A 19567-nucleotide genomic window follows, 5' to 3' on the forward strand; every position below is an offset into this window, starting at 1 on the left:
ACACCACGCTGGTGGGAGGTGTCGACGCTTTTCCTGGCACTCTGCACAAAAGGGGCAACACATGTCATCCTAATTTACTTTTCCTTGCCCGCATGCACAAACAATGGCCTGAGAACAGCCTCCTGAGGATGGCTAATTTGTTTTTCATCCAATTAAAATGATCTTATTGTTAAACCCACTTTGGTTTGTACGAGTGTTCAGGTTTTTAATAACGAGAGGCTGAGAGCGTGGTGAGAGATGGCCACATACCGAACAGATGCTGATCACCGCTGGAGGAATTTATTAGACAAAACAATGATTCGGAAAAGTTTTCCACTGCTGCCTGAGACAAAATAAACTCTTGTTTGCTTTTTGTTTTGAGGCACAATCAGTACTCACACCTGTTCTTCAAAAATTAGTGTCTAGTTTGTTTCCAAAACATGCCAGAATCTCACTTTGGGTCACATTACGTGCATGTAGTGAGGAGCTAATACTAAAATGGCACACATTTCCAGACAAAACAAAACAGGGGCATGTCTCAATTATCAAGTATCCTTATGTGATTTCATTAATGAATTAGACATAAAGTGAGCTTGACTGCTTGGTTAGCTTAACCATGAGTACATTGTCCTTGCAAGAGAACAATGAAAAAAATGAACACAAACGTAGGAATTCATTTCATTAATCCAAGATACGAAAATTTAAAGCATGGAAAAGTAGTCTATATGATGTGCACAAATTGAATGATCAAGATTTAGTATCTCAGGGCCACATTTAACTGTGCACTTCATTTAATGATAATGATAATGAGTGATAATGAGTCTTTATTGGTCACGTATACATTACAGCACAGTGTAATTCTTTTCTTTGCATACCCCAGCATGTTAAAAAGCTGGGGTCAGAGCGCAGGGTACAAGCCAAGATACAGCGCCCATGGAGCAGAGAAGGTTAAGGCCCTTGCTCAAGGGCCCAACAGTGGCAGCTCAGCAGTGCTAGGGCTTGAACCCCCGACCTTCCGATCAGTAACCCAGAGCCTTAACCGCCAACCCACCACTGCGCCAGTATTTAGTACTCATGGTATATTATACAATTACAAATAAAGAATCTTTGTAAAAAAATACTTCTTTTTTGCAGATTTTTATCTTTTTTCTGTCTTTATTTCTTTTAGTTGTTAGACTGTTAGACTAAACTATAATTATTTTCTATTGTCTCTTTCTTTCTTTGTTGCTACAGCCAAGAAAAAACTTTATCCCCCAATTTGGGGCTTGTCTTTAAACGTGGTGGTCTAGACACAACTGAAAATCACTTGTCTCACTGTAAAGAAAAATCTGGCAACCTTGGAGAATCTGTTACCGGGTAATTGTAATAATATGGAATAATAAATGTACATTTTGGAAAAAAGTTAATTTCCAATAAAAAATTCTTTGTGTAAGAATATCAGCAAATTCAACTGGAAAAGATTGACTGTGCTAGCTGTTTTGTGTGTGTGTGTGTGTGTGTGTGTGTGTGTGTGTTTAATGATCCTAGTCATCTTTAGTGTCTTGCCTTAAAACTGCAAAGTATGTTCTAATGTCCCCAGTTATATAGGATTCTGACATTTCCTAGGTTTGACTGCTGCCAGTTTATTTATATTTTTTTTCTGTGATGAATCTCTCTCTCTCTCTCTCTCTCTCTCTCTCTCTCTCTCTCTGAACCTTGACTTAGAAGAGCCTCAGCACTTTTTGCTGATATGTCCACCTCAGCAAATGTCAATCTTGTATAAATAAATAGCACTTTTCATCTGACATTTTTTTCCCAGACAGAAGTCATTATCACATCCTTGTTCAGATCGCCCTCTGTTACGCCAACTCTACTTTAAATTGGATGTCAGGTGCAGTGTTGTGAAAAGTCTAACAGGACAGCTTAATGAATCCGCTAGGTTTCAGCTAGATGTCACAGGAAGGTGTGACAACACAACGTCTACCTAAACATGCTGTTGAATTTCTTTGCTCCGTTGGATTTCCAATTTCAAGGAAAATTGGTGACTTTGATGATAACCAACTTCTAAGCATATTGGATTTGCAGTTTCAAATTGACTATTAAAACTGGGGAGAATGCTGCCAAAAGTCTTTGCTTAAAGTCTTTAACGTCCTGTTTAACTCATTCCTTGTCTAGAACACTCATACAAGCATCTCCCCATTTATTCTTTGACAGTAGCTTTGCCGTGTCTTGATATCCAGTCTATTTATATCACCATGGATTATAGCAACAATTATAATCTCCTAGTGTTTTTATTATTTTCTTAGAGATGTTTCTAGGCCCCACCTGGTTGAGGTTACCCTGTGGGCCAAAAGTGACCCTTCAGCCACACTGAGGTACAGTTAATTCTCAATTTTGATTGGTCATAAGATGATGTTAATGAATTTTCTTTACCAGCAGCTCTGACAGTAGTTCCAGCTGCAAGGCAAATCACATGTTGTCATACAATGTGTTGTCATTTCTATAGTCACAACTCATATAAGCATGGTGTATGGTAGTCTATCAATACTCTGGAAGGAGTCTCCAGTGTCAGTGATCTGTACCATTCAGAGGTAAACCAGTAGCTTTAAATTTCCAACACGGGAAGGTCTTCAGGACTGAGAGGTGTGTTAGTAATATTTCCCTATATATCAACAGTTACACAACAATAACAACAATTTAATCCATCTATGTGGATACTACTGTCAGAGTGACTGTTAGAATAAAAATCAACACTTTATGTCCAATCAGAATTGAGAAATCAACAGCTCTGTCGTAGTAACTGTAATAATTCCTCCCTAGGGTATTACAGTATGAATGGTTATATGAGTATCTGGCTTTGTGTATTTCGTGATTTGTTTTACACATACCATTCACCTGCAAGGTGTGTGTCTGGAAAAGCTGCTCATATCCATCAGCATGGCAGGTGTAGTTCCCCATGTGAGTGGTGGTCACCTTGGTGATGTACAGACTTCCATCATCTCCAAAATCCTGGGAAATAAACAAACGGATCTAATTGACATTCACAAAATGTGATGCTAAAAGACAAAAAAAAAAAAAACCCTTCTTTTTAAGAATGGAAGGAGCATGCTCACAGTGCAGACTGTCACTTGAATCACAATAAGGCAAATTAAATTAGTAATTGGTTGAATTAAAAAAAAAAAAAAAAATAGGCCATAGGCAGTGGATTAGTCAGCAAATAAAGGAGCATGAGCTTTACAAATCTGATAATGAGAATAGTTGGGTGGTGTGTGGTACAAATTCATACAAATATAGAAAGAGAGAGAGAGAGAGAGAGAGAGAGAGAGTAAGGATGTAGCGATGTAAAAAATAGCTTTCAATCAATAGAAATGGATTGCATTTGCATCACACCCACTTCAAAGATTTTTCTTTTGGTGTCTGCACATTATGAGAGCGTGTTCAAGCCTAAGTTCAGCGTCGATAAGAAGATGACAGCTGTCATCATCTGAGCAGAAATTCCATCTTTGGGAAACGGTTTGGTGCTGTGCAATCCGTTTCTTTTTTAACAAAAAAAAAAAAAAACAAAGCGCTTGACCGTGAAGCAGCAGCAACAATAAACGCCATTACAAAACCAACAGATAGGCTTTCAGAAGAAATTCAATAAAAAGAAATAATGAATAAATGAAAAATAATAAGATTTAACAATTTACACCAATCATCCTGTTCAAAAGTTTACACACCCCTGGCTCTTAATGTATCGTGTTGCCTTCTTGAGCATCAGTGAACGTGTGCACCTTTTGTAATAGTCGTGTACGAGTCCCTCAGTCGTCCTCAGCGTCAAAAGATGGATCTCGACATCATATAACCGCTGTTTAAAAGGAAAGGGGTCAAATATGCAGAAGATGCTGGAAAACTGAAGAATGTGCAGGAACAGTGGGCAGTTTAACTGCTCAGGACAAACAAGTGACTCATGAAGAACTCTCACAAAACATTAAAACATCATGTCATCGATCATCCAGGTAACGACACACGGTATTAATAATCGAGCGTGTGTAAACTTTTGAACTGGTTTATTTGTGTAAATTCGGTTATTATTGTGTCTTGTGGACTATATTATAAACATATGTCATCAGGGCAGCACTAAGTAAACAACTAAATGCAATTTGTATGGTCCCTCAGGATCATACAACAAACAGGATGAAACAAAATACTACTGAAAGCCCGGAAGCTAATTAAAATTTGCGACAACCTGAAAACAAGAAGACATGCTCTCACTGAGATCACATTTCCACACAGCCACTGAAAACCATTCAGCCATTTCTCTGAGAACTGTTGTTAAATTCTCACTTGTTTCTCCTAATTTTTATTTTCCTTGCTGCTAAGGTTACTTGGTCAATTAAAAGCTCCCTATAACAACGTGTATCCCAGAAGTATCAGGGCAGTCAGAAAGATTTGTGTGCAGAGTGCAATATTTACACAAACCTAAGCAGAGAATAATTACTATAGGTCTGTAATGTGGACCCAATTGCAGGGGAGCAATATATTATTAGAGCTATTTCAAACTAATGACTGGAAAAGCAATATCATTATGTAAGACTTGCAAACACCTTAAAACAAATAGGTTTAAATAAAGTGAAGGGAACGAGGAACAAGAGGAACCAATCAGACTAGGTTAATGTTAACAGGAAGCTATGATCAAATATGGAAAGTGTATCTTTATTGTAGCGGCCCTTTAAACACATTGTTTTCATAAAGTTATTGTTTTTGACCTCTGTTGCTTCCCAAGGAAAATGTGGGAGATGATAAGGGTCAATGTCCAGTGAAAGTGGCATGTGCAAAGTGCTGGTTCAATAAAAAACACATTGCTTGTTTGAGAAACATGGACGATGATGTTTTTCCTTGTTATAACTGTTTACTAAATTGTAAAAACAAAACAAAACAACCTAAACTAGTGACAAAAAACAACTAAAATAAATAAATAGCACAAATTCTTCTTCTTCTTTTTCTTCTTCTTCTTCTTAGTATTATTAATATTAAATAGCAGTGCCTATTTGCAAAAGCCATGTGCAAAAGTTTACACATCCTTAGGACAAACTGGTTTCCAAGAGGTTTCAAAAGTTATTTCAAAAGTAATAAAAATGGTGTAAAGTATTATTAATATATAATATTAATACTATCAATTCATAGGGGATTTGGGGGGGGGGGGGGGGGATCAGTTTAAAAATGAGCATTTCAGGTTGTTTGCATATGATGCAGAGATTCTGTAAGGATCTGTAGGCCCCAAAAGCTCTAACATATTTTGTATTTAAAAAATAATAATAAAATAAATTGTAATATAGAGATATTTTCATTTCACTGGGAAGCTAAATTATCATTTACAACTGTACGTATAAACCATAATACACTTTTATGTGTACTGCGTTTCTCACTCAGAACACTATAAGAGTTGATGGTGTACTTTCTTAAATGTCAAAAAAAGAAAAAAAGGGTGAAAAAGTGTGCTCTGGTTGCCACTCTTTCCTCTCCATTATGGAGGCAGTGAATACAACCACAGAAAAGCGAAACTGACTGTATATTAATAGGCAGTAATCTCTCTGAAGACCCAAATTTGCCCCCGGCTGCCCTATCTCCTCTCTTCTCTCTCCTAAACAGTCCTGAAAAAAGCAATACGCTGCTCAGATAAAACTCTATTAACTCCCATATAGCACACGCGTATAGGAGAAAATAAAGCCCCCGACACAGGCTTCTACTCTGACCCGCAATCACCCAGACCTCAGTTAAATCCCAAAATCTTAATGTAATGTCAGATCAGCTTCAGGGCTTTGAGATTGTGGTGGACGGAAGGCATGCAGACCTCAAGACGGGGGAGGAAACCTACCTGTGGAGGGATCTGGAGGGAAGAAAAGCAGTAGAGAAATGAGATTAGATTCACTTCAGTGTTATAGAGTTTACAGTACACTGACTATATACCATATGTATACTTACTATATACCATATGTGTGAGTGTGTGTATATATATATTATATATATATATATATATATATATATATATATATATATATATATATATATATATACCAAGGGTGCCAATATTAGTGGAGGGCACAGTGCCCTCCACTAATATCGGCACCCTTGGTAAATATGAGCAAAGAAGGCTGTGAAAAATTGTCTTTATTCTTTAACCTTTTGATTGTTTGTTAAAAAATAAATTCACAAAAATACTCTAGTCTCATGGATATCAAACAATTGCAAACACAACACAGGTTTATTAAAAATATATTTTGTTAAATATATTTGTCCACCAATTATTGGCACCCTTTTAGTCAATACATTGCACTACCTCCCTTTGCCAAGATAACAGCTCTGAGTCTTCTCCTATAATGCCTGATGAGGTTGGAGAATACATGGCAAGGGATCTGAGACCGTTCCTCCATACATTTAAATATATAAATTTAACATTTACGGAAGGAGTCTCCAGTTTCAGCCCGGTCAGCCTGTTTTCCACCATGAGAAATTTCAGAATTTATGCTGTTGTGATTTCTCGGTAACATGACGTGCTTTTTTAGGCTAATTAACGTCAAGAGAGAGAAAAAGAGAGGATGGTGAGCAAATGTTTATAGCTGTTATAATGTAAATGATAATAGGAATTAACTTCTTTTATGGGCGTTCGACAACACTAAACATAAGTATAAACAGCGTTGTTCAAAGTTGAAATAGTTGTTGGTAATTGTTCGTAATCTCATTGGTAATCTTACTGGTAAACACTGGTAACCATTGGTAATAACATCAGTAATCATTGGTAACTGATGAAATTCAGGTTTCCAGCTCCTGACTTCAACTGTTTAGCTTTTGAAAATGTCATTAGCTGATCATAACCCTGTATATATGGATATAAACTAGAGAATTCAAATGATTATGAAAGGTAGAATTGCCAGAATTGTCAGAACTGCTTTTAATCACTACGAATCCTTAGAAATATTTCCAAACATTTTGCCTAAAGATGAATTGCCGTCAGCATAGCTGAGGTATTAAGACGTGTATTTCATCATTAACGCTGCTGGATATCCAGTTCTTGTGTAAAACTTGTCCATAGGAAGCAACCGAAGAGTTTCACAAGTTCACACTTTTCCCTTGACAGTTGCGGCTGCATCCAGTGATGCAACACATGGCAACATTTCATTTTCACATTTAATGTGCCTAAGCAGCTTTCACTTCAAATCCTGCTCTTGTTGATCTGGAAATCCACTCATTTATTGAACTGTTGACGTTGCTGGAGGCTTGCAAATGCTTTCCTACCTTTCGTGACTGAGGACTGGATAAACAGTAAAAGACAAAAAAACCCCCCCAAAAAAACCCAACAGAATCGGTACAGGAAGTGAAGACTAAAACTTCATAGTAACTGTTATATAGCAGCCCAATTAAATGATGACATTTCTCTAGATGTTGCCAGATCTCCATAGGGTGTGTGAAATTACATGCTGTTTGATATTGCAGGTCTGGAATATTATTGCTCTAAACATGTTGAAACATTACAGATGGCACATTTAAACCTGTTTAATATTAAGACACAATGATAAGTCCATCATTTACTGCCTTTGACATACACTCCCAAAGGAAAAAGGTGGCACCTAGCACCATAAAGGGTTAATTGTTGGTCCCACTGGGGAGAAGAAATCCTTATATGTTCGGTGTAAAATGCTACAGCAAAATATTAAAGAAGTAGATTCCTGAAAAGGTTGAAACGTTAACCATCCAGAGACCTTGATACTTTATTAGATCATACAAATAGCAAGAAAAATGCACTCAAGGTAAGACTTTATTGGCACCAAAACAGGCCTCAGCTTCAGGAAAAAATGAATTGCAAGGATGTCTGATAAATGAGTGTGTGTTTTGTACAGACGCAAGATGGACAGAGCCTGACATAAAGTGCTGGAAAAACTTTCATGAAAAAAAGTTTCTCCTCATAGACTTACCAGTCTGATTCCTCAAAAGGTCAGGACTGCTTTCGTAGCTTTGCACCTAGAAGTCTGAGTGTGTGGATTATGCTGATTATTGACAGTCTAAGGTAGAAGAAAAGCACACTACATGTCATTAGTGGTGTGCATATAGAATGTGTGTGTGTGTGTGTGTGTGTGTGTTTTCTGAAAATGAAACATGATGTTGTTCTCCAGAAGGACAAACCCTGTAGGACAATCAAATATCTATTTAAAAGGACAGTGTATATGTGTTTATGTGAATGCAATGGATGAAAGTTTAAGGTGCAGTCCTATAATGGTTTATACTTCTGTACTATAATGAAAGTGGTAAAAAGAACTAATGGTAACACGTTACAGTAACAGTAGAATAATGAATAATCGTGCACTTAATACCTGAATTAGTAAGAAATACTTACTTCAATATGAACTAGCGAAGAGTTAAGGTATGTACTACCGAAGAGCTACAGTAACCTTAAATACGATGCGAGTCTTATGAATTGTGAACATGTGTGAATAACGACCACCTTAAGTACGTTAAAACATGTTTGCTAGTTATAATTTATAATATAAATAGTGCATGATTTGAAATCGTTTCTATAATTTGCCATATTCATACATATAAAAACCATAATGAACTTTCTTTTACTTTCACACTATGCGTCGTTACCCAGATGAGGACGGGTTCCCTTCTGAGTCCGGTTCCTCTCAAGGTTTTCTCCCTCTCGTATCGTCTTAGGGAGTTTTTCCTCGCCACCGTCGCCACCGGCTCGCTCAGTATTGATAAAATCACACGCTTAAAATCTCTATCCTGTGTTTGTATGTTTCTGTAAAGCCGCTTTGAGACGACGTCCATTGTTAAAAGCGCTACACGAATACAATCGAATTGAATTGGACTGAATATGCAGCTGCGTACTCAAACAGGATCGGACGGCGTTGGATTACTTTCGTCATTTACATCGATCCTCCTTATCCAACATAGAAAGACGCACTAATAATAATAAAGGCCGATCATTTCATCTTAACCCGTTTGTGAGCGCAGATTCATATGGAAAATTACCTAAACAATTGAAATGACTCATGACTCCTATGTGTTAATTAACGCATTAACTAACAAACACGTACATGAATTCACAAGACTCATGGCGTCGTTAAGGTTAGCGCTTCATTAGTCCATGATTAGTACGTGTCTTAACTCATCATTAGTTCATATTTAAGTAAGTATTAACTCAGGTATTAGTGCATGATTATTCATGTCCTGTTATTGTAAAGTGTTACCAGAAGAACTTGTTTCATGAACGTTCCACAACATTCGATGTAACTATAAATCGATAAAAAAATAATTATGTTTTGTTCTTTAATTAATTAAACAAATTGCTGTGACATAAGAGGAATAAAACACTTGGGGATGTGTTTTTTTTTTTTTAAACTAATCATCTGAGCCACATCAAACTACCCTGTTGTTGATTCTTTTCCTATAGGTTCACACCCCGCTAGCACATCTTTGCGCCTCTGTATGCCATAGTAACCCATAAACCCCTTCTTCTGTCATGACACAGATATGCAAATTAACTTCAATGCATTTTAGCCTTAAAACGTTCAGTGTGAAATCATCTCATCCTACAGCAGCTTCTCAAACACTCCTCAGCAGTTAATGTTGATTTAGCTACACATGTATGCATCTAGCGCTAACTCTGATTGCATGGTTGACTCACTGACAGACCAGATGCATAGGTGAGCCAGGAACACACACACACACACACACACACACAGACAGAGCACATATCAGCCAGAAATGCAAAGAAACAGCACGTAACGATTCCCTATGCCGTGGATTTGTGGACGGATGGGCCTTTCAGTCCTCAGTGCAGTTCCTTATAGCTCCAAGCAAGCATTACTTATTTACTTTCCTTATCCTTTTTTTTTTTTTTTTTTTTTTGCTCTAAGCACCCTCCTCAGTTCTTGTGATTGCTTTGGCAGACTAACTCATACCGAGTGAAAGGCTGCCAGAGCTCAAAGCTACTCTACTCTCCTTAAGCACTTCCTGCTTGGCTCATAATAAAGTGTTACTTTTGAGTCAGAGCCATGATGAGTGATGTAGCTCCTATGGCTATCCTAACCAGAAGTGTTAGAAGGGAAAAGCAGCAAAAGTAGCACAAAACTAACAGCCTAATAATGTGGAAATAAAATGACTGATTGAAAGAAAAAAAAAAAAACAACAACCCAAAACTCCCCATGATGATCTGCGAAATTAAAGAATAACAGTGTTTTATATCTGGGATCTGATTAATATATTGAACGTAACCCACTTGATAGGTAAAAAGCGAGTTTTTCAGGGCATTACGATTAGACTTACAGCCTAAATGCTTTTCATGTTTGAAAATATCCGTATTGCTACATGATCAGGTGCGGCAATGACTATGAGAAATACTAGGCGTATTCCATGAGTAAGTCTAATGATATGTTTTGAAATGTGCATATTTTAAGCCTGAAGAGCTGAAATTATTGATTACATATCGATCTTATTCAAATCGCGTAGAGGTAGAGGTTGTCTAGGTATTCCCTTTGGATGTGTCAGTGGCCATGTGTCAACAGCAGATTCAACAAAAATGACGAGAAATAAACGTTTTCACCAAAAATTTGTTTGTCTGATAGTCATATTCATGAAAAAAAACAAATAAAAACAACAAAAAACAACATAAATATATTTACCAAAATGTTTTTTGGGTCAGATTTACTTCAAGGGAGAAAAAAATGAGATGCTGGTAGGGTTAATACAGCTGTTAATACAGTAGCTGCTATAACAAATGCCTAAAGCCTACTGAAGATGTCGAAAATCATGTGATTGATCAAAACAATGGAAATGTTTTTTATTTTATTTTATTTTGGCTACTTTCTAACCTTGCCTTGGCTGTATGTCCACTAAGATCATGTTGTATAAGGCAGGGGTTCCCAAACTTTTCCAGGGCAAGGCCTCCCAAATGGCATTAACATTTGACCGAGGCCCCCCTTTTGCAAGATGTCTTTAAAACACATTAAAAATACAGACTTCTGAATATATCCCCCTTTTTTATTAATAATTACATCTTACATCTTTACATTACATTACATTAGGAATTGATTGTGTGTGTGTGTGTGTGTGTGTGTGTGTGTGTGGTTGTCTGAGAGTGAGAAAGAAAAAATCATGTATTTATTTATTTTTCACAACAAATTGCTGAGGCCCCCCGGGCGCCCCCTGGTGGCCCCCAAGGGTGCCGCGGCCCCCACTTTGAAAACCACTGGTGTAAGGAGCCAGTTTAATAGACGTCTAATGTCTACCTAACGGTATTTAAAATATCGCTAGCTAAGTAGGATTTACCAAAACAACGTGGAAATTAATGTTTTTATTTCGACCACAGTCTGACCTGTTTTCCCCGAAAAGACCATGTTTACAGTATAGCTTCGACAACAAAAGCCTAAAGTCTACCTAAAGCTGTCTAAACTCATGCTAGCTGAGAATGCTTTCCCAAAACACCCTGGAAATGTTTTTATTTTGACTACTTTCTGAATTTCGGGTTGTGTTAGGCGCCAGTGAAAAAAAAAAAAAAAAAAAAAAACATCTAAAATGAATGTCATGATTTGATCAAAATTGCTGGAGAGCTACATCCTGAAGAAGAACGGACATATTAGCCTAACAGGTTCGGCTTGTAATCAGACAGCGGCTGTCTGCAATGCTTCGGCATCATTATATCATCAGAATGAACAGAGAAGAGCCCTTACACACTCTGTACAGATGATAACAGATAAGACGCTAAAAAGAAATCTAGTCAACAGAACAGAACAGAACAGTTCTGACTAAATGAATCTGAGCTAATTTCTCCACGGATAACAAATGTTTACGAACAGAGACGACAACGAGGCTTGTGCTTAAACACGGCGAGTCACTTTTACCTCAGGTAACGAGACAGAGACTGCTAGAAGATGGAGTTTTTCAACATCTAGAAACTTTCCTTTAGTTTAACATTCACTTACAGCACGATGGATATATAACCGAGGTGCTATATGTGATAATTTTGGCATCAAAATGTAGGATTGCAGCTCCAAGACCTGAGACGTGACTCCGACTTGCATAAAGTGATTTGTGAACAACTCTGACTCACTGTACGTCCACATCCCACAGGCATTATGTGCATTTTGGCTGCTGTTTGTGCATGTGTTGAGCCTGAGGCATTGTGAAATGCTGATTTACTGCGTAGTGTATAATCCTTTCTCTTTGGCTTTCCGCTTAAAGCACTGACCTTTAGTTTATCTGGAATACATTTATTAATTTATTACAGTTTGAAATGTTTTATCACAATCCTCCAGCACAGCAGTGTTGAATACTTGTTTCTGATCGGTCAGAAGGTGTTCATTAGTTTTCTATTAGGCACTGTTTACACTAGCAAACAGAACATTGCTACGGTTACGCCTGTCGTCTTCGCTACTCCGGAGACTTTCGGAAACGCCGAAGACCCCGTTATCGTTTGAAAACTACGGGCTCGTGTTGCAGTGTAAACAGACCAAAACGAAGACTTTTCAAAACAAAGGCATGGCTCCGCCCACATTGGCCCCCCCAATTGGGTCATCTGGATCATCGTGTATCCTTCCCTGATCCGTCAAGCCCCTACCGTATGACCGTTACGCTACCTCGATCGTACACACAACAACACGGAGACTGAACCGCAAGCTTTGCTGGCTTTGTCGTCATTCTTAGCAACCATTGTGCAGTTCCATTCTGTATTTTATAATGCTGCAGCTGCCTACATGTGCAAGATCCAAGCTATGATTAGCACGATCGTTAACAAATCTCATTTCGAGCGACGTAAGTCCTACACGGAACGCCGGTTTGGACTAGATTACACGTGTACGCGTATGCCCAGTGTGCACGAACGGTCATGTGACATGCGTTTTCGGTCGTGTAGTGTAGACGGAGATCGTTTCTAAAACATGGCGGAAACGCCAGTGTGGACGAGGATGGTTTTCATTTTAAAACGCCGTTTTAAAACCCAAACGCACTAGTGTACACAGGGCCTTAAAGCAGTTCTGACATTCGTTCTGGCTGCAAAGCTAATTAATCGTAGGTTTATATTAATGTGCTCGTTCTAATACATTATTGGTTTTATACAATAGATGATTGTGCTGATATGGTAGAACACGTTTATCTAACGTTTACGGAAGGAGTCTCCACCGTCAGCAAGTTTTCCCGAGTTTGCCGACATGAAGGGTGGGGTTTTTTTTTGAGTTATTAATTTTAACAGAGAGAAATAAGAGATGCTGGTAAGGGGAAAACTGTTTATACAATTTGTATACAATGTGTCCCAAAAGTCTCCACACAGTAATGGACTATGTTTGCCAGCACCACGTCGGTTGTGTCTTTGTCAGCGGATGTTCGTGGGCGTCCATTTCTTCTCGGTCGGTCCACAACACGTCCGTCTTTTTGAATCGGTCAATAAGTTTGGCGACGGTGTCGTGCGTGATGATGTGCTTGCCATGTTAAAGTTTCCCGTTAAAGTCCATCGCAACCTTGCGCCAGGGTCCCGATCGAGCCGTGAGAACGATTTCAATACGTCGTTCTTTTTTCAGAGGCGTTCTGAAAGGCGTTCTTAATCCTTGATCATATCAACGAAGTATGAAAAATTTCGGAAGACATTTTGCTAAAAAATGTTCCTTTCCTCACTGTATGGAGATTTTTGGAACACCCTGTATAATGTAAGAGATGACAGGAACTTGTTTTGTGGACGTTCCACAACATTAAATGTAACTATAAAGGGATAAAAAAAAAAAGTATGATGTGTCGTTCTTTATAAATGAAACATTGCAGTCGTTGGCAAATTGCTCTGGTGTAAGGGGAACAATCGCTTTTAGACATGCTGTCTACATAATGAGGAAAATAATGAGCTTCAGTGGTGGAATAGCAACTACGCTTCATTGCACCACCCCATCCTTGATTATTTTCCTATAACAGCACGCCACGAAACAATCGTTTTATTCCCAATGTGCTCTGGGATAAAATTGAAAAAAAGTGTGTGTCTGTGTGTTGGATGTGGGCTGTCACTCACACTGATATCCTCCAGCTGTAGCGTGTTGAGCGTGTGGTTATTGCGTCTCCAGATGATCGGTGGTCGTCTCTCACCCGTGATGGTGCACGTCAGCACGACGCTCTGACCCACAGTGACTGTGGTGACGATCAGCTTCTGCTCCTCAGCGAGGCTCAGCTCATACACGTCTGAGAAATAAGAATCTCCATTTGAGTCTGTCCTCAAAGCCAAAAATTTTTTTAAATGTACATGCCAGATGAAGTCGAGCTCCCAAAACATGTTTATTCACACCAACGATGAGGCTAATATTGCTAACAAGTAAGCCTAGCCTCTAGGCAGTGCAAACTGTACATAGAAATCATCCCATATTCATCTTAAACGATCTCAAACATACGCCGATATCTTTAAAATGGACAAAAAGGGTGTTAAGTATCTAACAGCTGACCTAAAGAGTGAATCGTATTTGTTGCAACACACAAAGTACAGTAATTTGCTGTCATTCCACACAAGAATCAAGTATAAATATGCTAAAACAATGACAATACAAGATCAGAGTTGGTTTGTTTCCTTAATTTTTCATATACATGCCATGTTACTGAGTGTTTGTGATATTAGCTAGCGGTTAGCCTTATTTGTTAGCAACATTAGCCTTGTGCCTCCAGCACAAGTCTAAATAAACAAACCTTAAGCTCTACACCTACTACATTTGGGACGTAATGATGGTTGTAGATTTTCAACACATTACATCTTGTTCTGTCGTTAAAAATGCAATTTGCTTGTAATTAGCGTGTTTTGTGTAGCCACGAATGAGCTCTCTGTGTGTGTATATGCAACTAAAGTCATTTAGCAATCAAGCAGTAGCTCAATTAGTTGCTGTTGAGTTGCTTAGGCATTACGCAGCCCTCGTCTGCGACTCAGCTGCTGTGGAAATGTTTCTTTATAATCAGAAATAATGAACCCACAGTTAATTAGCAATCAACACAGACCCCAGAAACAAAAACACACACTCTGTCTTTTATGTACCTCACGTCGTGTCTGGAGAGGAAGACAGTGATGCATCATACACGTCTTACATGGGTCATGTTTATGTGTGTGGTATAAGCCATTAACTGTCGAGCAGTCTTTCTCTATCTGTCTCTCTCTCTCTCTTTAGTGTAACGAAAGTAATGCTGGGCAGGAAGGTCTAACTGAATTAGTTCTGCTCCTGTAGGCGTGTAATGACCAGACATGATGAGCAGGTCCGAGATTCCTGCCCCCCCCCCACCAAAAGGCATCATTCACGGCAAAGGTGACACTACTGAGGAAGTGTGATTTCATTGGATTTCATACAAAACACTCTCATATTAACCGTTCGTGTTAGCTTCTTATTAATTCTTATTTTAAATTTGCAAATACGTGATTAAGAATTTATAGGAATGTGCAATTTCGTGTAACACAGAGCTCAAGCAAGAGACGGCGCTATGTATATTAATAGTGAATATCGCTTCCTTTGATCCATATTTAAATGCATGTTTCTAGAGAAAACGAGCCAGTGTGTTAGTTTAATACAGTTAATTAAAAAAAAAAAAAAATCTATTTGCTAAAGCCTGAGTCACATCGGATTGCATTATGTTTTATCAAGCTGAAAACAGGCATCCTTCAGTAGGACTGACAGACACAGAAAATCTGAATCATTTATGAGCCACGATTACAAGGAATTTATAGGAATAAATAACAGGAAAAAATGTACATTGTATGCAATACTTGTACATAACATCCACGAGTTACAATAATGTTAAGGTTTAGAGGCCACGCCTCCTTCACTGATAGCCACAGAGGTCATGCCTTCTTCACTAAGACTGATACACCCATATGGGCCACGCCTCCTTCATTAGTCACAGAGGCCACACGTTCTTCAGTATAGGACTGGCATCTAAGAGGCCAAGACAACACCTTCTACAGTAGGACTGACACCCACAGAGGCCACACTTTCTATACTTGGACTGACAACCACAGAGACCATGCCTCCTTCACTATGACTGACAGCCGAAGCGGCCGTGCCTCCTTCACTTGTATTTACAGGCACAGAAGCCACACCTCTTTCACTGGGATTGACAGCAGAAACGGCCACGCCTCCTTCACTTGTATTTACAAGCACAGAGGCCACACCTCTTTCACTGGGAGTGACAAACAAAACGGCCACGCCTCCTTCACTTGTATTGAAAGGCACAGAGGCCACATCTCTTTCACTGGGATTGACAGCCGAAGCGGCCACGCCTCCTTCACTTGTATTGAAAGGCAGAGGCCACATCTCTTTCACTGGGATTGACAGCCGAAGCGGCCACGCCTCCTTCACTTGTATTGAAAGGCAGAGGCCACATCTCTTTCACTGGGATTGACAGCCGAAGCGGCCACGCCTACTTCACTTGTATTGAAAGGCACAGAGGCCACATCTCTTTCACTGGGATTGACAGCCGAAGCTGCCACGCCTCCTTCACTTTTTTTTACAGGCACAGAGGCCACATCTCTTTCACTGGGATTGACAGCCGAAGCTGCCATGCCTCCTTTACTTTTTTTTACAGGCACAGAGGCCACACCTCTTTTAATAGGATTAACAGCTACAGAGGCCATTCCTCCATTACTGGGAGCTGAAATGTACAGGGGCCACGCCTATTTATTTAATACCGTTTCTATATAATAGTACACTAATACACATGGAATAGGTGCGGGTTTAGTTGTCGTAACTTGACTATATTCTTATGAAATCCAACAAAATAGCTATAAATGGCTTACAATATTTCTATTTGCTTGTATGCTTGCTTGTTACTTAGTTATCATTTGCTTATTTTTACTTACTGACCAAAACTTGCCAGTCCGTTATTATCGAATGCTAACTACATGTTGTATAATCCTACAAAAATTACAACCCAGCTTCAATTACAGTCAAAAGCGATGGAGGAATATTAGGAAACAACCAATAACATTACAGGGGCGGAGACAGGACAGAAACCAAAACAAACACTCCATCACTTTTGATGAAAGGTTAAAGGACGACACATACACACAGATCATCAGTGGGGTTTTCCAGTGCGAGTCAGACAGCACAATCAGCACAATATAGACAAGTCATTTCTTCATTTCCTGTATTGTGGCTTTTCACGTCACAAACACGAGCACCAATTAGTCCATATAAAGGCAGAAATTATAACTGAGCTCTGGTTTCCGGCATCAAAGAAGACAAATCCACTCTAGTGCAAGAAGCTCATCTGAAGCACATGACAGGATGAAAGATCGTGGCTAATAATCCTGTGCATACTACAGTTATAATATTTCTCCCAAGAACATATGTGTAGCACTTTGTTGTCTCAGAATCATTACCAAGTACAGGCATTAATTAGTCAATTTGATGGGTGCAATTAAATATGCACACACAAATGAGTTGCGACAGAAGCGAATGCAGCGATTTCCACTTTCTTCATAGCAGTCATATTAAATGCTAATTTAATAAATTAGCCCGTTACTGAGTGCTCCCTTGCAGCTCGGGAGGAATAATGGGGACAAGTCCACCACCCCGAGATGTTATCGAGATGAGTTTGTCAAGACGATGTCATGGATTCATCACAAATATTCATATATGACGTATGAGAAGAAACCCTTCACATGGTCACATGTTCCACTCTGTGCAGTTTGAGAGGAACCTTGAGAGGAACCTTGAGAGGAACGCGATAGTGGGATTATATAAATTATTAAAACATACGCGTCGAAGACTACACTACCCTTAAGTGAAATATTACTTGCATATTGCCTAAGAGAAGCATTCATTAGTGCTATTTAAATGAACAATTACTCTTGTTGATGTAGCAGTTGATCTAAGCACCTGCATGCAAATGAAGACAGCTGCGATTACATAAAGCTGTTTTGTTCATATCTTCCTCTCATTAAAGAGCATAAATCACATTCGCGGATAGTTTCTAAACACATACTCATTTCCAATTGCTGAGATGAACTCAATCCATGTTCTGTCGTGCTGAGAACATCTGAAAACATTGGACTTCTTAATTTCCTTCGGATTATGTCTATCACAGTCTGAGCTTGTCGTAGCATTAAAGACTGAGAAGCCGACTTCAATGTCAATGTCTCCTTTGAGAAATCATTCTCACAGCTATGTTTGTGCCTAAAATAACACGGTTTACTTCTGCTCAGGGTTTTGCTGTCTGAGTGGCAAACTCCCCTAAGAAACATACAAGGCAGTAGTGAAATTTTGTACATTCATTTATGATGTACAGTGCTGTGAAAAAGTATTTGCCGGCGTTCTGATTTATTCTTCTGTGTATATCTCTTAGTAAATTTGCAGTTTCAGAAATTAAAACAAAACCTATGATAAAACAAAGGCAACCCGAGTAAAGACAAAACACAGTTATAAAATGATAATGTTGTTTATTGAAGCAAAAATGTTATCCAATATCAACTCGGCCTGTGTGAAAATGTATTTAACCTGGCCTGGGCCTTTGGGGCTGTAGCCCCGAATAAATATCCACTTGGAGCTGTTTGTCACTACTTAACCGGACGTCAGTAAAAGAAGACAGTGGCAATAAAATTTTATTTAAAGGCATAGAGGCCACTCCTCCTTCATTGACAGCCACAGACTCCACACCTTCTTCACAATGACTGACACCCATAGAGGCCACGCCTCCTTCATTGACAGCCACAGACTCCACACCTTCTTCACAACGACTGACACCCATAGAGGCCACGCCTCCTTCATTGACAGCCACAGACTCCACACCTTCTTCACAACGACTGACACCCATAGAGGCCACGCCTCCTTCATTGACAGCCACAGACTCCACACCTTCTTCACAACGACTGACACCCATAGAGGCCACGCCTCCTTCATTGACAGCCACAGACTCCACACCTTCTTCACAACGACTGACACCCATAGAGGCCACGCCTCCTTCATTGACAGCCACAGACTCCACACCTTCTTCACAACGACTGACACCCATAGAGGCCACGCCTCCTTCACTGACAGCCACAGACTCCACACCTTCTTCACAACGACTGACACCCATAGAGGCCACGCCTCCTTCATTGACAGCCACAGACTCCACACCTTCTTCACAACGACTGACACCCATAGAGGCCACTCCTCCTTCATTGACAGCCACAGACTCCACACCTTCTTCACAACGACTGACACCCATAGAGGCCACGCCTCCTTCACTGACAGCCACAGACTCCACACCTTCTTCACAATGACTGACCACACTTCATTCATTAGGACAAACAAACACACAAAGGCCACACCTCCTTCATTATGACTGACAGTCACAAAGGCCACACCCCCTTCAGTATAGGACTGTCACCTATAGGGGCCGTGAGTTCTTCACTGGTACTAACGTCCACAAAGACAACACCTTCTACAGTTGGCCTGACGGTCACCGAAGCCACAAAAGTCCAATTCAATACAAAAACTGTCTCACGAACAGAATTATTGGTAGCAGGTGTATTACAGTTAATTCATAATAAGATAATGCTCAGCTCGTTCCTCACCTTAACTTTAACCTCAACTGTTCATGCAACTCATTGCACTAGTGAACACACCTCTCACCCTCTTCT

General features: G+C 39.4%; 1 protein-coding gene across 1 annotated transcript in view; it reads right to left on the reverse strand.

The window, feature by feature from the left end:
- Positions 1-19567, reverse strand: part of fstl5 (follistatin-like 5) — a 145408-nt gene that overhangs the window by 43223 nt on the left and 82618 nt on the right. Inside the window, exons 6-7 of the mRNA XM_053631786.1 lie at positions 13988-14154; positions 2847-2967 (exon numbers count right to left, since the gene is read on the reverse strand). Coding sequence (XP_053487761.1) covers positions 2847-2967; positions 13988-14154 — 288 coding nt within the window. The remainder of the gene's footprint in view (positions 1-2846; positions 2968-13987; positions 14155-19567) is intronic.

The sequence above is a fragment of the Ictalurus furcatus genome, chromosome 8 (assembly GCF_023375685.1).
Source record: "Ictalurus furcatus strain D&B chromosome 8, Billie_1.0, whole genome shotgun sequence".
In the NCBI taxonomy this organism is placed as follows: domain Eukaryota; kingdom Metazoa; phylum Chordata; class Actinopteri; order Siluriformes; family Ictaluridae; genus Ictalurus; species Ictalurus furcatus.